At 33.7% G+C, this 27,304-nt stretch overlaps 1 protein-coding gene and 2 long non-coding RNA genes across 11 annotated transcripts in view; 2 read left to right on the top strand and 1 right to left on the bottom strand.

Moving 5' to 3' along the window:
* LOC127727972 (protein PRRC2C-like) overlaps positions 1-27,304 on the top strand; it is a 95,605-nt gene that overhangs the window by 5,766 nt on the left and 62,535 nt on the right. For 6 of the 7 annotated variants that reach the window (XM_052235105.1, XM_052235101.1, XM_052235103.1 and 3 more), the window contains exons 5-11: positions 12,029-12,296; positions 13,338-13,603; positions 13,998-14,071; positions 14,629-14,799; positions 17,873-17,920; positions 18,789-18,864; positions 23,762-23,857. In XM_052235105.1, the coding sequence (XP_052091065.1) occupies positions 12,029-12,296; positions 13,338-13,603; positions 13,998-14,071; positions 14,629-14,799; positions 17,873-17,920; positions 18,789-18,864; positions 23,762-23,857 (999 nt within the window). The remainder of the gene's footprint in view (positions 1-12,028; positions 12,297-13,337; positions 13,604-13,997; positions 14,072-14,628; positions 14,800-17,872; positions 17,921-18,788; positions 18,865-23,761; positions 23,858-27,304) is intronic. The other variant, XM_052235102.1, reaches the window with a different exon arrangement.
* Positions 952-11,169, top strand: LOC127728004 (uncharacterized). Its single transcript, XR_007993960.1, has 3 exons — positions 952-2,371; positions 2,814-6,992; positions 10,175-11,169. It is a non-coding gene; the product is annotated as an uncharacterized LOC127728004 (long non-coding RNA).
* Positions 7,012-27,286, bottom strand: LOC127728015 (uncharacterized). Of its 3 annotated transcripts, none has more exons than XR_007993972.1 (3): positions 26,671-27,174; positions 20,499-22,391; positions 7,012-7,052 (listed from the first exon to the last, which is right to left on the bottom strand). It is a non-coding gene; the product is annotated as an uncharacterized LOC127728015 (long non-coding RNA). The 3 variants fall into 3 exon arrangements; XR_007993973.1 differs by lacking the exon at positions 7,012-7,052 and adding an exon at positions 8,114-8,136; XR_007993971.1 differs by lacking the exon at positions 7,012-7,052 and having other exon boundaries at positions 19,866-22,391; positions 26,671-27,286.

Below are 27,304 nucleotides of genomic sequence, written 5' to 3'. Positions count from 1 at the left end.
TATAAAATCAATGATCAATTATAAGAGTTCAATTTAAAAAAATTTCTAGTTTCTAGATAGAAAATTGTTGTATAAAAAAGGATTCCTGTCTTAAGGAGACATAGAATTTACAAGAACTAATATTGTTTTATTTGAACCAGTTTCTATCTTAAATTCTAATAAAAAAAAAATTCATAAACTTTTTAACATTTTGCCATAAATATAAATTTCATGTAAATATTTAGCTTTTTATGCCCACGCTGTAGTGGTGTGGGCATTACGTTTTACCCTTGTCTGTCTGTACGTACGTCCCAAAATTGGTTTCCCTTCTCTAACTTGAGTTTGCCTCAACCAAATGTTATGAAACTTATACACAATGTTTATTACCACAAAACACAGATCAAGTTTGAATTTTGGTGGCGTCTCTTTAACCGTTCTAGAGTTATGCCCCTTTATAAATGGAGAAATTGCAAAAATTTTTGTTTCCGTTCTCTAACTTAAGTTTGCCTCGACCAAATGTTTTTATACAACCGCAAAATTTTTGCGGTCGTATATTGGTATGACGTTGGCGTCGTCGTCGTCCGAAGACACATTGGTTTTCGCACTCGAACTTTAGTTTAAGTGAATGGATCTCAATGAAATTTTACCATAAGGTTCAATACCACTAAAGGAAGGTTGGGATTGATTTTGGGGGTTATGGTACCAACAGTTAAGGAATTAGGGGCCAAAAATAAGCATTTTTGTAACTTCCAGACATAACTTGTGTGTTAGTGTATGGATCTCTCTGACATTGTACCACAAGGTTCCATATCACAGGGAATGCTGGGATTGATTTTGGGGGTAATTGCCTCAAAATATTAGGAATTAGGGGCCAAAAAAGGGGCAAAAAACAAGCATTTTTCTAGTTTCATGACAATAACTTGTGTGTAAGTGTATGGATCTTTCTGAAATTGTACTACAAGGTTCCATATCTTTCTATCCTATTAGGTCCAAGGACACAGTTATCGTCCTTTGGTTTTCGTTGTCTACGAATATAGTCCCTAGTGTGAACAGTGTATAACTTGCATTTTTTTTTATACACTTTCCCAATTTATTACTTGATATTTTATGCATGAAATATTAAGTAAGGGGATGAAATTACATGTTAAAAAAATTTGGGTGCTGAATCTTTATGTTAAGTAGTGATTTGGTCCAGTTAAAAAAGGTCAAAAATTAGAATGTCTGAAGCTGTCAAACTGAATTTTAGCCCCCCTTAACACAGAATTGTCAATATTTTGAGTTAGAGCTGGTACAAGTTTCTATAATTTTGATATTATTTGTATCAATAGTAGTACACTACACAGTAAAAATCTTTTCGAGATAGAGCAGGTGCGATTTTTTTAATTTGAATTTACTGTCTAAAAGAAATGCACTACGAAATAACTGTGTTCTCGGGCCAGTATTGTGCAAAAGAAGATACTTCATATAAATTGCTTATTTCTTGACCAATTTCAATGGGGTTTTATTCTTGAATTCTTGGGGTTCTTTAATATGCTGATTCTAACCGTGTATTAAGTTTTTGGATTTTGGGCCCCGTTTTTAAATTGGTCCACATTGAGGTCCAAAGGGTCCAAAATTAAACTTTGTTTGATTTCATCAAAAATTGAATTATTGGGGTTCTTTGATATGCCGAATCTAACCGTGTATTTAGATTCTTAATTTTTGGTTCCGTTTTCAAATTGGTCTACATTAAGGTCCAAAGGGTCCAAAATTAAACTTAGTTTGATTTTAACAAAAATTGAATTCTTAGGGTTCTTTGATATGCTGAATCTAAACATGTATTTAGATTTTTATACGACCGCAAAAAAATTTTGTGGTCGTATATTGGTATGACGTTGGCGTCGTCGTCGTCGTCGTCGTCGTCGTCGTCCGGCGTCGTCGTCGTCGTCGTCGTCCGGCGTCGTCGTCCGAATACATATTGGTTTTCGCACTCTAACTTTAGTTTAAGTGAATGGATCTTTTTGAAATTTGACCATAAGGTTAAATACCACAAAAGGAAGGTTGGGATTGATTTTGGGGGTTATGGTACCAACAGTTAAGGAATTAGGGGCCAAAAAGGGGCCAAAAATGAGCATTTTCTAGTTTCCAGACAATAACTGTGGAACGGTGTATGGATCTCTCTGAAATTATACTACAAGTTTCCATACCACAAAGGGATGGTTAGGATTTGCTTTGGGGGGTTATAGCTCAAACCGTTTAGGAATTAGGGGCAAAAAAGGGGGAAAAACAAGGTTGTCCTGGTTAATGGACAAATACTTTAGTACAAAACATAATTTAAAGCAGTGTAAGGGAGATAAATCAAATACATCATTGAAATTATCTCCCTTACACTGCTTTTAAATTATGTATATAGGTTGAAATAAACAATTAATTTCCCCATAGGCGACAATGATAGCCTTTTTTGAGATACAGACTTTAGAAAGTTGATTTTTTTAACGAAACCTTGCTAGAATTACAGAAAAGTTATTCGGACAGTATTTTTTGGTCCAAAAAATATAGGTTCGCGTTGCTTTTCTTAACGTATTTTGTACTTATCTCCCATGCCTATCAATTTTGCACTTAAAAATACGTGTCTCGTCCTAGCGTTAAAAAGACATCTCATTTCCGTTAGGGCTAAGGAAAATAATTTGTTTGGCCTTTGATATAATGCAGAATGCACGAAGTCTCTAATAATAAAAAATAACGGGCGCACATATCAACCAATCAGGATTAGCCATACTCTTAATTCTGAATACCATGTTATGCTCATAAAATGGCTGCGCCCATACAATCTAATGGTGTATTGTAACCTAAAGTAATGGTTAATGAACAATAAAGATAATCTAAAACAGTGTAAGGGAGGTAATCCAAATACAACGTTTTGGCTACTTCCCTTACACTGCTTTTAAATTATGTTTAAAGAAATGCATATTTATAAAGGAAGACCAGTAAAAATATCTGCAAATGTTTTCATCTTTTTTTTTTACAAAAAAATCCATATGAAAGATTTGACACTATATTTTTATTAATTCTATTATAAAATAGATTAAGTTAGCACTATGGTAAATTTAAATGGGTAATTATGGTTGCCAACTCCATTGGAAATTTGAATTGAGATTATGACCATATCTTGAGGGAAAGAATTTTTTTGGGGGAAAAAGGGGGGGGGGATAAAAAGAAATTGTGGGGGGCCAATTTTTTCTCATTTCAGATTTCAGAAATTAAAAAGAATTATTCTTCAAATATTATTTTTTTTTCAAATTTCAAATATTGAAAAATTTCAAGAAGTAATCTTTAATTGCACAGTATGGCGCATTAGATTTGTAAAATCTTTGATCACATTTATTTATTTGTTATGCCGAATCTAACAGTGTATTTAGATTTTTAATTTTGGGTCCAGTTTTCAAATTGGTCTACATTAATGTCCAAAGGGTCCAAAATTAAACTTTGTTTGATTTTAGCAAAAAATGAATATATGAGGTTCTTTGATATGCTGAATCTAAACATGTATTTAGATTTTTGATTTTTGGCCCAGTTTTCAAGTTGGTCCAAATTGGGGTCCAAAATTAAACTTTGTTTGATTTCAACAAAAATTGAATATATGGGGTTCTTTGATATGCTGAATCTAACCATGTATTTAGATTTTTTATTTGTGGACCCCGTTATCTAATTGGTTCATATTGAGGTCAAAAGGGTCCAAAATTAAACTTTGTTTGATTTCATCTAAAATTGAATTATTGGGGTTCTTTGATATTCCAAATCTAACTGTGTATTTAGGTTTTTGTCGAGCCTGCGACTTTTGTCGCAGAAAGCTCGACATAGGGATAGCGATCCGGCGGCGGCGGCGGCGGCGGCTACGGCGGCGGCGGCGGCGTTAGCTAACTTCTTAAAAGCTTTATATTTTAGAAGGTGGAAGACCTGGATGCTTCATACTTTGTATATGGATGCCTCATGTTACGAAGTTTCCGTCAGTCACATGTCCAATTTCCTTGACCTCATTTTCATGGTTCAGTGACTACTTGAAAAAAAAGTTCAGATTATTTGTAATGTTAAATTCTCTCTTATTATAAGTAATAGGATAACTATATTTAGTATGTGCGTACCTTGCAAGGTCCTCGTGCCTGTCAGACAGTTTTCACTTGACCTCGACCTCATTTCATGGATCAGTGAACAAGGTTAAGTTTTGGTGGTCAAGTCCATATCTCAGATACTATAAGCAATAGGTCTAGTATATTTGGTGTATGGAAGGACTGTAAGGTGTACATGTCCAACTGGCAGGTGTCATCTGACCTTGACCTCATTTTCATGGTTCAGTGGTTATAGTTAAGTTTTTGTGTTTTGGTCTGTTTTTCTTATACTGTATGCAATAGGTCTATTATATTTGGTGTATGGAATGATTGTAAGGTGTACATGTCCAACTGGCAGGTGTCATCTGACCTTGACCTCATTTTCATGGTTCAGTGGTTATAGTTAAGTTTTTGTGTTTTGGTCTGTTTTTCTTATACTGTATGCAATAGGTCTATTATATTTGGTGTATGGAATGATTGTAAGGTGTACATGTCCAACTGGCAGGTGTCATCTGACCTTGACCTCATTTTCATGGTTCAGTGGTTATAGTTCAGTTTTGTGTTTTGGTCCGTTTTTCTTATACTTTATCCAATAGGTCTACTATATTTGGTGTATGGAATGATTGTAAGGTGTACATGTCCAACTGGCAGGTGTCATCTGACCTTGACCTCATTTTCATGGTTCAGTGGTTATAGTTAAGTTTTTGTGTTTTGGTCCGTTTTTCTTATACTTTATCCAATAGATCTACTATATTTGGTGTATGGAATGATTGTAAGGTGTACATGTCCAACTGGCAGGTGTCATCTGACTTTGTCCTCATTTTCATGGTTCAGTGGTCAAATTTAAGTTTTTGAGTTTTGGTCTTTTTTCTTATACTATTATGCAATAAGTCAACTATATTTGGTGTATGGAAATATTCTATGATGTACATGTCAGTCTCGCAGGTTTTATTTGACCTTGACCTCATTTTCACAGTTCATTGCTCAGTGTTAAGTTTATGTGTTTCAGTCTGTTTTTCTTAAACTATAAGCAATAGGTCAGCTATATTTGTTGTATGGAAGGATTGTAAGCTGTTCATGTCTGCCTGGCATGGTTCATCTGACTTTGACCTCATTTTCACGATTCATTGGTCAATGTTTAGTTTTCTTGGTTAAGTCTGTTTCTTAGAAACTATAAGCAATAGGTCAACTATATTTAGTGTATTGAATGATTGTAAGGTGTACATGTATTTCTTGTTTGGTTTATATGACCTTGACTTCATTTTCTTGGATCATGTTAAGTTTATGTAATAGTTGTAGTAAAGCTTTCATTTAGGACTATCAACATAATATCAATGGTTAGTAAAGAAGGCGAGACATTTCAGCGTGTCCACTCTTGTTAATTTTGGGTCCCGTTTTTTAAATTGGTCTACATTAAGGTCCAAAGGGTCCAAAATTAAACTTAGTTTGATTTTAACAAAAATTGAATTCTTGGGGTTCTTTGATTTGCTGAATCTAAACATGTGTTTAGATTTTTGATTATGGGCCCAGTTTTCAAGTTGGTCCAAGATAGGGTCCAGTATTTAAACTTTGTTTGATTTCAACAAAAATTGAATATGTGGGGTTCTTTGATATGCTGAATCTAAACATGTATTTAGATTTTTGATTATGGGCCCAGTTTTCAAGTTGGTCCAAATTGGGGTCCAAAATTAAACTTTGTTTGATTTCAACAAAAATTGAATATATGAGGTTCTTTGATATGCTGTATCTAACCATGTATTTAGATTTTTTTATTTGTAGGCCCCGCTATCAAATTGGTTCATATTGAGGTCAAAAGGGTCCAAAATTAAACTTTGTTTGATTTCATCGAAAATTGAATTATTGGGGTTTTTTGATATGCCAAATCTAACCGTGTTTTTAGATTTTTAATTTGGGTCCCGTTTTTTAAATTGGTCTTCATTGAGGTCCAAAGGGTCCAAAATTAAACTTAGTTTGATTTTAACAAAAATTGAATTCTTGGGGTTCTTTGATATGCTGAATCTAAACATGTGTTTAGATTTTTGATTATGGGCCCAGTTTTCAAGTTGGTCCTAGTTGGGGTCCAAAATTAAACTTTTTTTTATTTCAACAAAAATTGAATATATGGGGTTCTTTGATATGCTGAATCTAACCATGAATTTAGAATTTTTATTTGTGGGCCCCGCTATCAAATTGGTTTATATTGAGGTCAAAAGGGTCCAAAATTAAACTTTGTTTGATTTCATCAAAAATTGAATTATTGGGGTTCTTTGATATTCCAAATCTAACCGTGTATTTAGATTTTTAATTTTAAGTCCCGTTTTTTAAATTGGTCTACATTAAGGTCCAAAAGGTCCAAAATTAAACTTAGTTTGATTTTAGCAAAAATTGAATTCTTGGGGTTCTTTGATATGCTGAATCTAAACATGTGTTTAGATTTTTGATTATGGGCCCAGTTTTCAAGTTTGTCCAAGTTGGGGTCCAAAATTAAACTTTGTTTGATTTTAACAAAAATTGAATATATGGGGTTCTTTGATATGCTGAATCTAACCATGTATTTTGATTTTGGACATTGGACCATAATAGGTAAATTAAAAAAATTCAAGTTCTTAGACCACATTCTTTCTGTGTCAGAAACCTATGCTGTGTCAAATATTTAATAACAATCCAAATTCAGAGCTGTATCAAGCTTGAATGTTGTGTCCATACTTGCCCCAACTGTTCAGGGTTTTGACCTCTGCGGTCGTATCAAGCTGCGCCCCAGCGAAGCATTTTATTGATTATGGGCCCAGTTTTCAAGTTGGTCCACATTGAGGTCAAAAGGGTCCAAAATTAAACTTTGTTTGATTTCATCAAAAGTTGAATTCTTGGGGTTCTTTGATATGCTGAATCTAACCATGTATTTAGATTTTGGATATTGGACCATAATAGGTGAATGTCTAATTTAAAAAATTTTAAGTTCTTAGACCACATTCATTCTGTGTCAGAAACCTATGCTGTGTCAAATATTTAATCACAATCAAAATTTAGAGCTGTATCAAGCTTGAATGTTGTGTCCATACTTGCCCCAACTGTTCAGGGTCGACCTATGCGGTCGTATCAAGCTGCGCCATGCGGAGCATTTTATTAAACTTATACGCAATGCTTATTACCACAAAACACAGATCAGGTTTGAATTTTGGTGGCATCATTTTAACCGTCCTAGAGTTATGCCCCTTTATAAATTGAAAAATTGCAAAATTTTTATTTTCTTCTAATTATCAAGTAATATTATACGACCGCATAAAAATTTTGTGGTCGTATATTGGTATGACGTTGGCGTCGTCGTCCGAAGACACATTGGTTTTCGCACTCTAACTTTAGTTTAAGGGAATAGATCTCTATGAAATTTTTCCATAAGGTTCAATACCACAAAAGGAAGGTTGGGATTGATTTTGGGGGTTATGGTATCAACAGTTAAGGAATTAGGGGCCAAAAATAAGCATTTTTGTAACTTCCAGACATAACTTGTGTGTTAGTGTATGGATCTCTCTGACATTATACCACAAGTTTGGGATTGATTTTGGGGGTAATTGCCTCAAAATTTTAGGAATAAGGGGCCAAAAAAGGGGCAAAAAAAAGCATTTTTCTAGTTTCATGATAATAACTTGTGTGTAAGTGTATGGATCTTTCTGAAATTGTACTACAAGGTTCCATATCACAAAGGGAAAGCTAGAATTGAGTTTGGGTGTAATTGCCCAAAACGTTTAGGAATTAGGGGCCAAAAATAAGCATTCTTCTAGTTTCCAGACAATAACTTGTGTTCAAGTGTATGGATCTCTCTGAAACTGTACTGCAAGGTACCATACCACAAAGGGAAGGTTGGGATTGAGTTGGGGGGGGGGGGGTGATGAATCATAAGGGGGGTCAAAAAAATTTGGGGGAGGGTTTTTTTTTCCTTTTTTTTCTTTAAAATTTTCCATTTTAAGTTGGTTATTTCTGATTTATATATAAAAGCAAATAATAATGATATGGTTTGAATAGGTAAATTAAATTTTTTTAAGTTCTTAGACCACATTCATTCTGTGTCAGAAACCTATGCTGTGTCAAATATTTAATCACAATCCAATTTCAGTGCTGCAACAAGCTTGAATGTTGTGTCCATACTTGCCCCAACTGTTAAGGGTTCGACCTCTGCGGTCGTATCAAGCTGCGCCCAGCGGAGCATCTATTTTTTTTTTATACGACTGCAAAAATTAAAATTTTTTTGGTCGTATATTGGTATGACGTTGGCGTCGTCGTCGTCGTCCGAAGACACATTGGTTTTCGCACTCTAACTTTAGTTTAAGTGAATGGATCTCCATGAAATTTTACCATAAGGTTCAATACCATGAAAGGAAGGTTGGGATTGATTTTGGGGGTTATGGTACCAGCCTTCACGCTTAACTTTTGAGTCCACAAGCCGGAAGCTCAATTTTTTATACATTTTAGTTGGATTCTGTTGGCTTGTAGAGTAGAATTTTACAAGCCCGAAAGCAATTTTACAAGCCAATGCCGTAGGACTTGTGGTTAAGCGTGAAGACTGTGGTACCAACAGTTAAGGAATTAGGGGCCAAAAAGGGGCCAAAAATAAGCATTTTTGTAACTTCCAGACAATAACTTGTGTGTAAGTGTATTGATCCCTCTGACATTGTACCACAAGGTTCCATATCACATAGGGAAGGCTGTAATTGATTTTGGGGGTAATTGCCTCAAAATTTTACGAATTAGGGGCCAAAAAAGGGGCAAAAAACAAGCATTTTTCTAGTTTCATGACAATTACTTGTGTGTAAGTGTTTGGATATTTCTGAAATTGTACTACAAGGTTCCATATCACAAAGGGAAAGCTGGAATTGAGTTTGGGGGTAATTGCCCGAAACGTTTAGGAATTGGGGGCCAAAAAGGGGCCAAAAATAAGCATTTTTCTAGTTTCCAGACAATAACTTGTGTTCAAGTGTATGGATCTCTCTGAAATTGTACTGCAAGGTACCATACCACAAAGGGAAGGCTGGGATTGAGTTTGGGGTTGATGAATAATAAGGGGGTTCAAAAAATTTGGGGGGGGATTTTTTTTTTTCTTTTTTTCCTTTTTTTTTTTCTTTTAAAATTTTCCATTTTAAGTTGGTTATTTCTGATTTATATTTAAAAGCAAATAATAATGATATGGTAGGAGATACACACCAAACAGGATGTGTAAATTATTATATAATAAGTATTGTGCAATAGCAAGAAATTTTCAATTGCACAGTATTGCGCAATAGCAAGAAATCTTCAATTGCACAGTATTGCGCAGTAGCAAGAAATCTTCAATTGCACAGTATTGCGCAATAGCAAGAAATATCCAATAGCACAATATTGCGCAATAGCAAGAAATTGTCAATTGTACAGTATTGCGCAATAGCAAGAAATATTCAATTGCACAGTATTGTGCAAAAGAAGATACTTCGTATAAATTGCTTATTTCTTGATCAATTTCAATGGGGTTTTATTCTTGAATTCTTGGGGTTCTTTAATATGCTGAAGCTAACCGTGTATTAAGTTTTTGGATTTTGGGCCCCGTTTTTAAATTGGTCCACATTGAGGTCCAAAGGGTCCAAAATTAAACTTTGTTTGATTTCATCAAAAATTGAATTATTGGGGTTCTTTGATATATCGAATCTAACCGTGTATTTAGATTCTTAATTTTTGGTTCCGTTTTCAAATTGGTCTACATTAAGGTCCAAAGGGTCCAAAATTAAACTTAGTTTGATTTTAACAAAAATTTAAATTTTAGGGTTCTTTGATATGCTGAATCTAAACATGTATTTAGATTTTTGATTATGGGTCCAGTTTTCAAGTTGGTCCAAATCGGGGTCCAAAATTAAACTTTGTTTGATTTCAACAAAAATTGAATATATGGGGTTCATTGATATGCTGAATCTAACCATGTACTTAGATTTTAGATTTTTGGGCCCCGTTATCAACTTTGTCCACATTGAGGTCAAAAGGGTCCAAAATTAAACTTTGTTTGATTTCATCAAAAATTGAATTCTTGGGGTTCTTTGATATGCTGAATCTAACCATGTATTTAGATTTTGGATATTGGACCATAATAGGTGAATGTCCAATTTAAAATTTTTAAGTTCTTAGACCACATTCATTCTGAGTCAGAAACCTATGCTGTGTCAAATATTTAATCACAATCCAAATTCAGAGCTGTATCAAGCTTGAATGTTGTGTCCATACTTGCCCCAACTGTTCAGGGTTCGACCTCTGCGGTCGTATCAAGCTGCGCCCTGCGGAGCATTTTATTTTAAATTGGAGTTATCTTCCTTTGTCCATGATTATACCATGAAGCTTTATACAATGCAATGTTTAATTTTGACTGATAAAACACAGATCAAGTTGAATTTGGATAGTGTCACTTTAACCATTATTGAGTTATGCCACTTTATAAATCGAAAGATTGCAAAATTTTTAGTTTCCATTCTGTAACTTAAGTTTGCCCAAACCAAACATTATGAAACCTATACACAATATTCATTACCACAAAACTAAGATCAAGTACAATTTTTTTTTCTGTTTTCTAACTTTAAATCGCCTCAACCAAATGTTATGAAACTTATACACAATGCTTATTACTACATAATACAGATTAAGTACGCAATTTGGTTGTAACACTTTTAGCATTCTTGAGTTATGTCCCTTTTTAAACATATAAATTGCTGAATTTTTCATTTCCGTTCTCTATAGTTTGTCTCAACCAAATGTTATAAAACTTATACACAACTGTTCTAGAGTTATGCGTGTTTACAAATAGAAAAATTACTGAATTTTTAGTTTCTGTTCTCTACTTAAGTTAGCCGCAACCAAATGTTATGAGACTTACACACAATGCTTATTACCACAAAACTCAGATCAAGTTCAAATTTGGGTAGCGTCACTTTTACCGTCCTTCAGTTATGTCCCTTTATAACTTTATGATATGCAAGCGGGGGCATCATCTGTGTCCACATGTGGACACTATCCACATGTCGGACATTAACTCAAAAACGCTTTAACCAATTTGCATAAAACTTTGTTGAATTGTTTATATCTATTGACGTTAGCTCCCTTTTGATTTTTATAAATTTTGGATTTTACGTTTCGAAGTTGTGGGGTTTTATTCATTAAAAAAAGGGGGATTTTCCAGTTTTCTGCACAATAACTCTAGAATGCTTTCACCAACTTGCAAGAAATTTTGGTTAATTGTTTATATCTATTGACATGAGCTCCCATTTATTTTTATAAATTTTAGATTTTACGTTTTCCAAGATGAGGGGTTTTATTCATAAAAAAAAGGGGGATTTTCCAGTTTTGGACAATAACTCAAAAATGCTTTCAGCAGTTCTCATGAAACTATGATGAATTGTTGATATATATTGATGTAAGTTGCCTTTAGAATGTTATAAATTTTACATTTTACATTTCTGAGTAATGGGGTTTTATTCATTAAAAAAGGGGGGATTTTCCAGTTTTTGGACAATAACTCAAAAATGCTTTCAGCAATTCTTATGAAACTTTGGTGAATTGATTATATCTATTGATGTAAGCTCCCTCTAGAATTTTATAAATTTTATTTGTTTATAGTCTTGACAACAGATTTACTAAGTATTGCGCAACAGCATAGTGTATTGCACACAAAATAATCTTTAATTGAATATAAATTCAATTCATGTAACCAATTTCAAGTTCTTTGACTACATTTATTCAGAAACCTATAATATGTCAAATATTAAATTACAATCCAAATTCAGACCGGTATCAAGGTTGAATTTTGTGTCCATTTTTGCCCCAACTGCTTAGGGTTGGACCTCTGCGGGAGTATCCAGCTGCACTCAGCGAAGCAGTTTATTCAACATGGTTATGATATTTTATCATTTTGGATTATATAAGATTAGATTTAATATAAAGGTGAATTTGAATTTCAGACCACTGTTGCTGGGGGCACAACAACAAGTACAAGTACACCTACACCAACACCGACGGGATCCAGTTCTGCATCAGGGGGCAAGCCATCATGGAGCAGTGTAACTGTTGGGGACACATCAAGGGGCAATGTTGTCGGTCAACAGTCGCCATTATTTCAGGACGAATTTCCAACTCTAAAATCTGCTGGAGAAGAAAAACCAAAAGATGTCAAAAAGGAAGAAGACAAGGATACACAATATGGACCAGGGCCAAGTTTGCGACCACAAAGTAAGTTAATCAAAGTTTCTGGTGCAAACCTTCACTTGTTTTAGCAATTTGTGAATTACTTTCAGATTAATTTATTGCAATATTTGGACCAATGATAAGAGCTCATCAATATTAATGTGTTAACTTTTAGGATTCTCCTAGCTAAGACCATGTTAAAATGTATTGTAAATCTTCATTGTATGGTCATTATCTTAAAAATCAAGGAATTTTAAGTACATGACCCTACAAGTCCATTTATTTTCTTTATATACAACCAGAGTGAAAATTAGAACAAATAATTCAAAAGCAGTTATTTACTGTAGATTAAGAATATTGTGTTAAAAATGATTGAGATATTCAATCTGTTAGTCAGCCCCTAAAAAATGTATGCCTGTTTCCTCTCCAAAAAATATTCAAGAAAAAAGAGGTGTGAGTCATCTTTATATTTGACTATGATTCCAATTTTTGGTGGAGCATTCACCTAAATTTGTATTAAGATCGACACAAATCAAGTTTTATAACTTGTCAAACCATTGAAAACTATTAACCTATCAACATGAATACGCAAACTACTTGTTTTGCATAAGTGAATAGCGGTATAAACTCGAGAAAAATTTAATTTTTACGGATTTTGTAAATATAAAACATATCATAAGACAAAATCCCATCTGACCCTATTTTGAAATGGTTGAAGGCAAGAAACAGACATGTATTTTTTTTTTGGACCTCATTATAACCCTAAAATATCAAAAAAAGCAAATCTGCCACTGGAATTAAACTTTCCTAAGGGGTTGAGAACACAAAAAAAATTTAACATGATAAGAGTTTTAAATGATATGGCTAACACATTGGCTTGGTCCTTCCATTTACATTTTCAAGTTGGAGCGTTGAATGGTCTTGTGTCAGTTCCATTTTCAATAAGAAAGACAAAACTGCAGTAACATGTAACACATTATTGGTATATAACATGAAGTGGACAAGGGTATCATTTCATCAACTCTTCTCACAGACATCTGTAGTTGAAACTTTATGATGTGTAATACAGAATGTTTTATCTTTTAGATGTAGGGAGCTGGAAAGAAGGAGGAGGTCGTGGCGTCATGCAACAGCAGCAGCCAAAAGCAGACACACCATCATCACAAACTTCGACCTCGCCAAGCCAGACAGAAACACAACAGAATGGCCCCCAGATTACCAGTGGTGCCTCGGAGACCCAAACCCAGCAAATGCCACCTAGACCTGGGTCTGGGCCGGGTCCTTCACAGGGACCAGGAATGCCAATGGCACCAATGGGGATGCATCCACAGTACAGAATGATGCCACCTTTTGTATGTTCTCTAATTTTAAAAGTGCTTGCTATAAATGATACTAGTCCTGTTACATTTATATAGTTCACTACATTTCTGCATGTTTAGGTATTTGTGACCTACAATTACCATAAATGAACATGAAAAAGGATCATCCATTTCAAACTAAAGCATGTTCTAGTGTTGAACATGTAGATGCAAAATATTATATAGTAAATAAAAAAATAGAATGTTTGTAATATTCACCTGAAACAAGTGTCTGATCTGCTTTGGAAAAAGAAACTAATGTGAACTATTACTATTGGTTCATTTCTTTACAGTTTTCGGGTTTTATGAAAGTATAAATAACTGCAGACAGTAGTAGGGTAAAAGTTGAAAGTTGCGTATTTAAAATTTTTAATATTTTCAATTTCAGATGTATGGGAGATTTCCACCAGGATATCCACCTAATTATCAAGGCATGCCACCAAGATTCCCTTATGATGCTAGGTATGTTTAAGAATCTGTCACCAGTTGAATTTTTATACATTTATGGTTGTTTGCAAATTCATTTTACTTTAAAAAATTTGTCATGGCCGGTTACAAACAGTGCATGAATCGGAGTTGGCAAGGTATTACCCAGGCAGGAAAACTTTTTTTGGACAGTGTGTACCTTTCTTTTTCAATTATCTGCCAAAAAATTGTGTTCATTCTATATGATTTCATAAATATTGTTGCCTATTTTTGTGACATCATAATAGGGAAATCAAGAGGAAAGCAAGAACATAATTGAATTTTGACCAATGAAGTACTGAGATCAAGTGAGCCACATGTTGAATTAAATAAAAAAAGAAGATATAATCATCTGTTCAGGGAAAGTACAAATCTGCTATAAAGAATGAGAGAAAGGTGATTTAACATGCACTTCAAAATCAGTATTAAAAAAAATTCAAATCTATCAAACTTTATATGATATAATACTGAAAGAGTCATCACACATGAAAGTAGGCATTCATGAGTCTTTCACTTGAAGATATTTGCTGATTGTAGCACTACTGTTCTTTAAGGTTTAGACCTCAACATCCAATGCAACAACAACAAAGGCCTGCAGGAGATGGTGGTGAGGATGCTCCTAAGCGGGCAGCAATAATTTCAGATAAAGATTTGAAAGAATTTGAGAAATTGCGCATTGACCCTGAGGATGGATGGGCAGGAGCTCATGAGGAAATTGACTATTCGTAAGTAAATTAAATATTTTGTGCAGATAAAGTTCAATATTAGGAAAGATTTGTGAACTTCAAATTAAGGTAATATTAAATAATAATGCAAAAGATAGGTAAAATTGAAATAGATTGAGGCCCCTGATAATGGGTTCAACAAATATAGATTTTTCTGTACTTTTTCGATCAAAAAAAGGTTTGTCAGCACACAATAAATTCCAATTTAAGTATGAGTCCTCGTTTATAAACTCTTAAGGGAAGCCTTCAAATTAAAGTTTGTTATATGTAATAGGATTTTGATTGGGGCTAACAGCCTGTTTCAGACAAGATGATTGATTAAAAGGCAGTCTTTGAGATCCATCAAAATGACTACAAAGTTGTTTTTATACGACCGCAAAAAAATTTTGAGGTCGTATATTGGTATGACGTTGGCGTCGACGTCGTCGTCGTCCGGCGTCGTCGTCCGAATACACAATGGTTTTCGCACTCTAACTTTAGTTTAAGTGAATGGATCTCTATGAAATTTTACCATAAGGTTCAATACCACAATAGGAAGGTGGGGATTGATTTTGGGGGTTATGGTACCAACAGTTAAGGAATTAGGGGCCAAAAAGGGGCCGAAAATAAGCATTTTTGTAACTTCCAGACATAACTTGTGTGTAAGCATATGGATCTCTTTGACATTGTACCACAAGATTCCATATCACAAAGGGTCAATGCTGGGATTGATTTTGGGGTTAATTGCCTCAAAATTTTAGGAATAAGGGGCCAAAAGGGGGCAAAAAACAAGCATTTTTCTAGTTTCATGACAATAACTTGTGTGTAAGTGTATGGATCTTTCTGAAATTTTACTACAAGGTTCCATTTCACAAAGGGAAAGCTGGAATTGAGTGTTGTGGTAATTGCCCAAAACGTTTAGTAATAAGGGGCCTAAAAAGGGGTTTAAAATAAGCATTTTTTAGTTTCTAGACAATTACTTGTGTTCAAGTGTATGGATCTCTCTAAAATTGTATTACAAGGTACCATACCACAAAGGCAAGGCTGTTATTGAGCTTGGTTTGGGGGGAAAGGGGGGTGGGGGTGATGAATCATAAGGGGGGCGGGGGTCAAAAAAGGGGTAATTTTTTTTTTTCCTTTTTTTTTTGTTTAAAATTTACATTTTAAGTTAGTTATTTTTTATCACGAAGAGAAAGTAGGAATTGAGTTTTGGGGTTAATTGCTCAAACATTTATGAATAAGGGGCCAAATATTGGTCGAAAATAAGGATTTTTTTAGTTTGCAACAAAAACTTGTGTTCAAGTGTATGGATCTCTGTGAAATTGTATTGCAATGTACTATACCACAAATTGAAGGTTGTGATTGAGGTGGGGGATGATGAATCAAAAGGGGGTTGAAAAAATGTGTGGGGGGTAGAATTTTTTTTTTCCTTTTTTTTTCTTTAAAATTTTCCATTTAAAGATGGTTGTTTCAGATTTATATATGAAAGAAAATAATATTGATACGGTTATATATCATGAGGAATTGAAATTTAAAATTATGTATATTGGAAATTTAGGTTACATTGGAAAGTAATAATTGGCTTTGGTGGGGGGGGGGGGGGGGGTGGGGTTGGTGGTTATGGCTCTAATGTTTAAGGAATAAGGGGAAAAAACAAGGGTTTCCATTTTAATAGACAAATAATTGAGTAAAGAACATTATTTAAAAGCAGTGTAAGGTTGGTAATTCAAACTCATTTAAATATCTCATCTACACTGCTTTTAAATTATGTAAATTGGAAATTTGCCAATAACTTTATTGTTAATAAATGCATTGGAAATTTGCCAACAATTTTAGTGTAATAAACTTCATTGGAAATTTGCCAATATAAAATTTTGCTGATGAAGGTTTTTTGTTTACCTTTAGCCTTGACTATGAAGTCATTTTCTATTTTTATAGCCTTATGATGTAGTTGAATTATTTAATACTTTTATGATGTGTTTAAATGGGGTTTTATCATGTTTATGGTTGCAAATTTATTGTTTTAGTATAATAAACTCCATTTAAAATTTGCCAATAAAAAAAAATTTTGTTTATTTTTAGCTATGATTATGATGTCATTTTCTATTTTACTTTTATGGTTGCAAAGAAATTTTTATTTTTAGATATTACTGTTAAATGATGCTGATTAAGGTTTTTGCTATGTTTAGCCATGACTATGATGTCATTTTCTATTTTAATATCTGTTATGATGTATTTAAATGGGCTTTTATGGTTACAAAGGAATTTTATTTTTAGATATTACTATAAAATGTTGCTGATGCTGATTAAGGATTTTGTTTATTTTAAGCCATGACTATGATGTCATTTTCTATTTTAATACCTTTATGATGTAATTTCCATTTTTAGATATTACTGTTAAATGATGCTGATTAAGGGTTTTTTGCTATGTTTAGCCATGACTATGATGTCATTTTCTATTTTAATATCTTTATGATGTATTTAAATGGGCTTTTATGGTTACAAAGGAATTTTATTTTTAGATATTACTTTAAATGATGCTGATTAAGGATTTTTGTTTATTTTTAGCCATGACTATGATGTCACTTTCTATTCTAATACCTTTATGATGTATTTAAATGGGCTCCCATGTATTTAGATTTTTGATTATTTATACATGTTACCAAATTGGTCCACATTGAAAAAAAAACGGTCCAAATTTCAACTTTATTACATTACATCAAACATTGAATTCTACATATTCTTTGATATATTGAAATTAACAAACAATTTAGTTTATGGATATTCCACCATAATAGGTAAATTAAATTTTTTCCAGTTCTTACACCACATTCATCCTGTGTCAGAAACCTATGCTGTGTCAAATATTTAATGACAATCCAAAGTCATAGCTGTATCAAGCTTGAATTTTGTGTCCATACTTGCCCCAACTGTTCAGGGTTCGACCTCTGCGGTCGTATCAAGCTGCGCCCCAGCGAAGCATTTTATTAATTTTATATCCATGGGTAAAATGATACATCAGAAAAGATTGTTAATGGCTGAATACATTTTTGCGAGTTTATTAAAGCTTATATCTTTTAAATTCTTTTTACAGTGAGAAGTTGGTATTCAGTGATGATGAAGAAAACGGAGGAGATAAAGAGTGAGTTAAGGCATTGTAAATGTATCATTTTAATTCATATCTGTGTTTGACAACTACATGCACATAGTCCAGGTATTTGAGGGATATAGATTACAATTCTGTAAAAATTGACATGTATGTGTATCATGGTTCTTATGGGTTTTATGCCACATGATGAAAAGTGATGGAACATAGTCTAGGAACTAGGATGACAGCTTTCATCATCACTCACCGAACTGATGGCTTTATATCTTTATGAAATAGGGTCTTCACCACAAGTTTTAAGCTGCAACTTAAGCAGTTATCTTAATTATATTGAGCTGTCAAATAATTTCAAGTTTTAAATAGAACTTCATTTTATTGATTCCCTCCACTGAAGGATAGTATAATGGAAATGTTTATGTCTATGTTTAATACAACAATAGAGTTTAAAATCGTTATGGTTTTGAGGATACTAGAGTATATTTTGAGTATCTCTATGAGTTCTATAAAAAGAAATCTCAATAGTTTAGGGCATATGGAGTAAGAAATCAAGTTACCTGTACACATTTTTGTGCAATTATCCAATAAAGAATGCTGTGGTTGTTGTCTCTTCTGGATTTGTATGCCCTGCAGTCAGCTTACGTACGTACGTCCAGAAACTGGTTTAAATTCTCTAACTTTGGTTTGCCTTGACCAAATGTTATGAAATTTATACACAATGCTAATTACCACAAAACACAGATGAAGTTTGAATTTGGGTGGCGTTACTTTTACCGTTCTCAAGTTAGGCCCCTTTATAATGTTGTTTGCAAGCGGGGGCATCATTTGTGCGTGGACACATTCTCCATTTATTTCTTAATGAATTCCTTTGGAGAATATATTGTTTAATGTATTATGTTAATTTCAGGGGTAAAGGCGAGAAAAAAATCAGGAAGTCATCAAAGGCAAGTGAAGAGGAGAAAGAAAAAAATGATGATGTTAAGGTATCTCCAGAACATGTGCTTAAAATTTCTATTGTCATCATAGTCCTTAACGTGTTTCTTAAACTTGAAAGTCATATCTTCTGAATGGCCATGCTTATATATCAGATTATGATTATTATTATCTTTATTGCAAACTCCTCCTTTACAGGATCAATTTTTGACTTTTCTGTTGCAGAATGAGAGTCATTGGGATGCTTATACGGTAACAGCTTAAACTTTTTGAACAAAGCTTTAAATTTCATTGGGTAGTCCAGCTGGATGATATCTATATGTAATATACAGATGCCTTTCGGTCTAAAGTTTCTGTCTAGCATATGTCCTTTTGTGTTTTACCTAATTCCATCATTCAGTGACCTCTTAAAAAACTAATGATTCTTACAGTAATAAAAAAATAGGATGAGTACTATTTGGTATATAGAATCATTGCAATGTTTTCATGCCTTTCAGACAGTGTTAATCAGACCTTAAACTCATTGATGGTCAATTTTTATACGACCACAAAAAATTTTTGTGGTCGTATATTGGTATGATGTTGGCGTCGTCATCGTCCGAAGACACATTAGTTTTCGCAATCTAAATTTAGTTTAAGTGAATGGATCTCTATGAAATTTTACCATAAGGTTCAATACCACAAAAGGAAGGTTGGGATTGATTTTGGGGGTTATGGTACCAACAGTTAAGGAAAAAGGGGCCAAAAATAAGCATTTTTGTAACTTCCAGACATAACTTGTGTGTTAGTGTATGGATATCTCTGACATTGTACCACAAGGTTCCATATCACAAAGGGAATGCTGGGATTGATTTTTTGGGTAATTGCCTCCAAATTTTAGGAATTAGGGGCCAAAAAAGGGGCAAAAAAAAGCATTTTTCTAGTTTCATGACAATAACTTGTGTGTAAGTGTTTGGATATTTCTGAAATTGTACTACAAGGTTCCATATCGCAAAGGGAAAGCTGGAATTGAGTTTGGGGGTAATTGCCCAAAACGTTTAGGAATAAGGGGCCAAAAATGGGCCAAAAATAAGCATTTTCTAGTTTCCAGACAATAACTTGTGTTCAAGTGTATGGATCTCTCTGAAATTGTACTGCAAGGTACCATACCACAAAGGGAAGGCTGGGATTGATTTTGGGGGTAATTGCCTCCAAATTTTAGGAATTAGGGGCCAAAAAGGGGCAAAAAAACTAGCATTTTTCAAGTTTCAGGACAATAACTTGTGTGTAAGTGTATGGATCTTTATGAAATTGTACTACAAGGTTCCATATCTCAAAGGGAAAGCTGGGTTTGAGTTTGGGGGTAATTGCCCTAAACATTTAGGAATTTGGGCCCAAAAAACAAGCATTTTTTCTAGTTTTCAGACAATTACTTGTGTTCAAGTGTATGGATCTCTCTGAAATTGTACTGCAAGGTACCATACCACAAAGGGAAGGCTGGGATTGAGTTTGGGGGTGATGAATCATAAGGGGGTTCAAAAAATGGGGGGGGGGGACTTTTTTCCCTTTTTTTTTTCTTTAAAATTTTCCATTTTAAATTGGTTATTTCTGATTTATATATAGAAGCAAATAATATTGATATGGTTTGAATAGGTAAATTAAAAAATTTTAAGTCCTTAGACCACATTCATTCTGTGTCGGAAACCTATGCTGTGTCAAATATTTAATTACAATCCAAATTCAGTTGCTGTATCAATCTTGAATGTTGTGTCCATACTTGCCCCAACTGTTCAGGGTTCGACCTCTGTGGTGGTATCAAGCTGCGCCCAGCGGAGCATTTTATTTTCTAGTAGTATGCCTTGATAATAAGACTGTATAAGAATAAATGTTTGTTTTCCATGTAAGAATCAATCTCCAAATGCACATATTCTGGATTTATCAATAAACATTTTGCATGTATTGTATTCAAATCTCTCATATATTTGTATAATTGTCCTACCTTACTATAGAACTAACATTCCTATAAACTAATGATTCTATTTTGGTTTTTTTTAAATGTTCAATTTTCTTAATGTTGACATCTATGTTTCATTTTATTTGCATGGCTTGCAGTTCATTTCTGTATTTAAGGACTACTTCATGTAAATATAACATCTTTTCAAGAATGCTTAGAATTTCTTAATAATTGATTGTGTAAGGAGGAATGCTTAATGTTCCAATGGGAAATTTTACATGCAAATTATTGACAGTGATAACATATTATTGAGAGAAGAATATGTCGTACTATTCTAGACCAACTGGCAGAGTCGAGTTTTTATACGACTGCAAAAAAAATTTGCGGTCGTATATTGGTATGACGTTGGCGTCGCTGTCCGAAGATACAATGGTTTTCGCACTCTAACTTTAGTTTAAGTGAATGGATCTCTATGAAATTTTACTGTAAGGTTCAATACCACAAAAGGAAGGTGGGGATTGATTTTGGGGGTTATGGTATCAACAGTTAAGGAATAAGGGGCCAAAAATAAGCATTTTTGTAACTTCCAGACGTAACTTGTGTGTTAGTGTATGGATCTCTCTGACATTGTACCACAAGGTTCCATATCACAAAGGGAATGCTGGGATTGATTTTTTGGGTAATTGCCTCCAAATTTTAGGAATAAGGGCCAAAAAACAAGCATTTTTCTAGTTTCATGACAATAACTTGTGAGTAAGTGTATTGATCTCTCTGACATTGTACCACAAGGTTCCATATCACAAAGGGAATGCTGGGATTGATTTTGGGGGTAATTGCCTCCAAATTTTAGGAATAAGGGGCAAAAAAGGGGCAAAAAACAAGCATTTTTTCTAGTTTCATGACAATAACTTGCGTGTAAGTGTATGGATCTTTATGAAATTGTACTACAAGGTTCGATATCACAAAGGGAAGGCTGAAATTGAGTTTGGGGGTAATTGCCCAAAACGTTTAGGAAAAGGGGGCATAAAATAAGCATTTTTCTAGTTTCCAGACAATAACTTGTTTTCAAGTGTATGGATCTCTCTGAAATTGTACTGCAAGGTACCATACCACAAAGGGAAGGCTGGGATTGATTTTGGTGGTAATTCCCTCAAAATTTGAGGAAAAAGGGGCCATAAAGGGGCAAAAAAACAAGCATTTTTCAAGTTTCAGGACAATAACTTGTGTGTAAGTGTATGGATCTTTATGTAATTGTACTGCAAGGTTCCATATCACAAAGGGAAAGCTGGGTTTGAGTTTGGGGGTAATTGACCTAAATGTTTAGAAATTTGGGGCCAAAAACAAGCATTTTTCTAGTTTCCAGACAATAACTTGTGTTCAAGTGTATGGATCTCTCTGAAATTGTACTGCAAGGTACCATACCACAAAGGGAAGGTTGGGATTGAGTTTGGGGGTGATGAATCATAAGGGGGTTCAAAAAATTGGGGGGGGGGGGATTTTTTTTATCTTTTTTTTCTTTAAAATTTTCCATTTTAAATTGGTTATTTCTGATTTATATATATAAGCAAATAATAATGATATGGTTTGAATAGGTAAATTAAATTTTTTTAAGTTCTTAGACCACATTCATTCTGTGTCAGAAACCTATGCTGTGTCAAATATTAAATTACAATCCAAATTCAGTGCTTTATCAAGCTTGAATGTTGTGTCCATACTTGCCCCAACTGTTCAGGGTTCGACCTCTGCGGTCGTATCAAGCTGCGCTGCAGCGGAGCATTTTATTTTTGTTTAAAATTTTCAATTTTAAATTGGTTCTTTCTGATTTATATATAAAAACAAATAATAATGATATGGTTTGAATAGGTAAATTAAAAAATTTTAAGATCTTAGACCACATTCATTCTGTGTCAGAAACCTATGCTGTGTCAAATATTTAATTACAATCCAAATTCAGTGCTGTATCAAGCTTGAATGTTGTGTCCATACTTGCCCCAACTGTTCAGGGTTGGACCTCTGCGGTCGTATCAAGCTGCGCCCCAGCGGAGCATTCTATTTATTGTGCTAGCTCATATTTTCCTGGAAGACATAAAACTCTCTGAGACATATTATTATTTAATGAGAGCAATTCTTTGCTTTTAATCTTGAATGCTGCATGCTTGCACAGAAGCAGCAAATACCATTTCTGGAGTGGGATGCACCCACCAATCTCTTGATACCAAATGCAACCATAAGATCACTTCTGTGGTTAATTTTTTTAGGAACTACTGTTATTAAACATCTTGATATTCTTAGGGGGGAAGGGTAATTCATTAAAAATTAAACTTGCTGGTGTGCATTGAATGACTTAACAATGTTTTTTTTGGTGACTGTTTTATGACATCATTTTAACAGCTATGGATATAAAGGAAGATACTGATACAGTAAATCACTGGCACACAATTGGAAAACTAGCACCAGTGATCTTTTTCTGAATAACCTCGTCTATTTCATAGTTGTAATACAATCAGCCAAACATAAAAGAAACAGTATTGTGTTTTAATAGCTGGGGCATGAGCAGGTTTCTTTAAATGGAGTAGTCCTACAATTATTTTCTATCAATATTTTTATTTATACAGTTGCTTTCAAACATATTTGTTGTTAAAACATTAAATCCTGAATCATATATAATGTCTATGAATGTTTGCGGCTTGCATCAAGTGGCAAATGCTAAATAACAATTAAAAACTGCTTCATTTTATCCCACAGTAATATGAATGTTACTGAAACTAGTAAAAAAGAACAGAGAAAAACATTGAAATACCATCTAATGCATTCATTGAGACCTGTATTTTAGATCTTTTACATTAGAATTTAATTCAACATAATGATTTTAGTGGGTTTAACTATTAATATTGATATTAGTCTATTTAAATGTGTTTTCACATAGAATATAAGTATGAACAAAAATTCACTGTAATTGATTTGTAAAGGCTACATTCCTTTTAACATAAAATTTGAAATGTCTATACAAACAGAATGATCATGGGCCACCACAATCAAGAGAAGCATGGGGTCAAGGACAAATACCACCACAATTCAGAGGTCAGCCACCACCACCACCTATGGATGGGGTAAGTTTGAGACTTTAAAACACTGACCTATTTTATTTTGCACTACCGTAGAAAGGCTTGTATAGTTCGCACTGGTACATAGTCCGCACCCCCTTCTCCCCACGAAATTTTAGGTAAAAAAACTTTTTGCAACTGTTAGAAAAGGTTAAATGAAACTCCGGTAATTTCAAATCCTGTGCGGTCGTTTGCGGTATTTTCTTGGAAAAACCTGTTTTCCATCATCAAACAGAAGCTGAAACTGCTTGTAAATGATTCTAGAACGCTTCATGATTGTTAAAATAAGTTTAATTCACTTAAAAAACAATTTAGAAACTTGTGTATGTTTAAACAGGAAGTTTAAAAAGCTCGTGTAAAAGAAGAAATTACCCGGTGAGAGTTGAAATCTGTACATAACAGATATCACTATAATACGACTTTGAAAGTAAAACAGTTCCATCCTTTTGTAAAACAGTCTTTAATATATCTATCACATTAATGTTTGAAGGGTCTTAAGCTAATACAAACCATATTAGTCAGTATGAAACACCAAAACGGAACGAAAAATAACCGATTACGTTTTGTAGTTTACAAATTCTAAGCTGGTTTACGGTTTTCTTTTTATACGACCGCAAAAAAATTTTTGTGGTCGTATATTGGTATGACGTTGGCGTCGTCGTCGTCGTCGTCGTCGTCGTCGTCGTCCGAAGACACATTGGTTTTCGCACTCTAACTTTAGTTTAAGTGAATGGATCTTTATGAAATTTTACCACAAGGTTCAATACCACAAAAGGAAGGTTGGGATTGATTTTGGGGGTTATGGTAATAACAGTAAAGGAATTAGGGGCCAAAAAGGGGCCAAAAATAAGCATTTTTGTAACTTCCAGACATAACTTGTGTGTTAGTGTATGGATCTCTCTGACATTGTACCACAAGGTTCCATATCACAAAAGGAATGCTGGGATTGTTTTTGGGGGTAATTGCCTCCAAATTTTAGGAATTAGGGGCCAAAAAAGGGGCAAAAAACAAGCATTTTTCTAGTTTCATGACAATAACTTGTGTGTAAGTGTATGGATCTTTCTGAAATTGTACTACAAGGTTCCATATCACAAAGGGAAAGCTTGGTTTGAGTTTGGGGGTAATTGCCCTAAACGTTTAGGAATTTGGGGCCAAAAAGGGGCCAAAAAACACATTTTTTTCTAGTTTCCAGACAATAACTTGTGTTCAAGTGTATGGATCTCTCTGAAATTGTACTGCAAGGTACCATACCACAAAGTGAAGGCTGGGATTGAGTTTGGGGGTGATGAATCATAATGGGGGTTCAAAAAATTTTGGGGGGGGATTTATTTTTTTTTCCTTTTTTTTCTTTTTTTCCTTTTTTGTTTCTTTTAAAATTTTCCATTTTAAGTTGGTTATTTCTGATTTATATTTAAAATCAAATAATAATGATATGGTAGGAGATACACACCAAACAGGATGTGTAAATTATTATATAATAAGTATTGTGCAATAGCAAGAAATTTTCAATTGCACAGTATTGCACAATAGCAAGAAATCTTCAATTGCACAGTATTGCGCAATAGCAAGAAATCTTCAATTGCACAGTATTGCGCAATAGCAAGAAATATCCAATAGCACAATATTGCGCAATAGCAAGAAATTGTCAATTGTACAGTATTGCGCAATAGCAAGAAATATTTAATAGCACAGGATTGTGCAAAAGAAGATACTTCCTATAAATTGCTTATTTCTTGACCAATTTCAATGGGGTTTTATTCTTGATTTCATGGGGTTCTTTAATATGCTGAATCTAACCGTGTATTTAGTTTTTGGATTTTGGGCCCCGTTTTTAAATTGGTCCACATTGAGGTCCAAAGGGTCCAAAATTAAATTTGTTTGATTTCATCAAAAATTGAATTATTGGGGTTCTTTGATATGCCGAATCTAACTGTGTATTTAGATTCTTAAATTTTGGTTCCGTTTTCAAATTGGTCTACATTAAGGTCCAAAGGGTCCAAAATTAAACTTAGTTTGATTTTAACAAAAATTGAATTCTTAGGGTTCTTTGATATGCTGAATCTTAACATGTATTTAGATTTTTGATTATGGGCCCAGTTTTCAAGTTGGTCCAAATCGGGGTCCAAAATTAAACTTTGTTTGATTTCAACAAAAAATGAAAATATGGGGTTCTTTGATATGCTGAATCTAACCATGTATTTAGATTTTTGATTTTTGGGCCCCGTTATCAACTTTGTCCACATTGAGGTCAAAAGGGTCCAAAATTAAACTTTGTTTGATTTCATCAAAAATTGAATTATTGGGGTTCTTTGATATGCCGAATCTAACCGTGTATTTAGATTCTTAATTTTTGGTTCTGTTTTCAAATTGGTCTACATTAAGGTCCAAAGGGTCCAAAATTAAACTTAGTTTGATTTTAACAAAAATTGAATTCTTAGGGTTCTTTGATATGCTGAATCTAAACATGTATTTAGATTTTTGATTATGGGCCCAGTTTTCAAGTTGGTTCAAATCGGGGTCCAAAATTAAACTTTGTTTGATTTCAACAAAAATTGAATATATGGGGTTCTTTGATATGCTGAATCTAACCATGTAATTAGATTTTTGATTTTTGGGCCCCGTTATCAACTTTGTCCACATTGAGGTCAAAAGGGTCCAAAATTAAACTTTGTTTGATTTCATCAAAAATTTAATTCTTGGGGTTCTTTGATATGCTGAATCTAACCATGTATTTAGATTTTGGATATTGGACCATAATAGGTGAATGTCCAATTTAAAATTTTTAAGTTCTTAGACCACATTCAATCTGTGTTAGAAACCTATGCTGTGTCAAATATTTAATCACAATCCAAATCCAAAGCTGTATCAAGCTTGAATGTTGTGTCCTTACTTCCCCCAACTGTTCAGGGTTCGACCTCTGCGGTCGTATCAAGCTGCGCCCTGCGGAGCATTTTATTCACTATGTTTGTATCGTTTCAATCAAGCAGATACCAGTTTATTTCAACCAATGCATTGAAAAGAAACGAGAAATTTGTAATGAAAGGTTTAGTTTTTATATTTATCAGTATTAATTTGATATTGAATAGAAATAACTAATTAATATGGATGAGTTAAAATTATTAGTTTGAAAAATGATAAGAGCGCACTCTACAATATAAATAACAAAGATGGCGGAACGTAAACAAACCACCTCGCCCGCGAAATTGAAATTTTTCTCTTATTTCTTGCTAATTGTACTCTATAGTCCGCACCCCGTCTGGAAGGTCCAATTTTGGAAAATAAAACCGCGGACTATACATATACAAGCCTTTCTACGGTAATATTATTAAAAGATACAATTTGAAGTTATTTATATTGATTTGCATATATGTGCCTGATCTGAACATTTTCCTTTTTATATATATATATTGGTATAGATTACCTTATTACTTAGAATTCTGGCAAAAAAATAAA

The sequence above is a fragment of the Mytilus californianus genome, unplaced genomic scaffold, assembly GCF_021869535.1.
Source record: "Mytilus californianus isolate M0D057914Y unplaced genomic scaffold, xbMytCali1.0.p SCAF_2, whole genome shotgun sequence".
In the NCBI taxonomy this organism is placed as follows: domain Eukaryota; kingdom Metazoa; phylum Mollusca; class Bivalvia; order Mytilida; family Mytilidae; genus Mytilus; species Mytilus californianus.
This window is presented reverse-complemented; position numbering and strand designations above follow the sequence as displayed.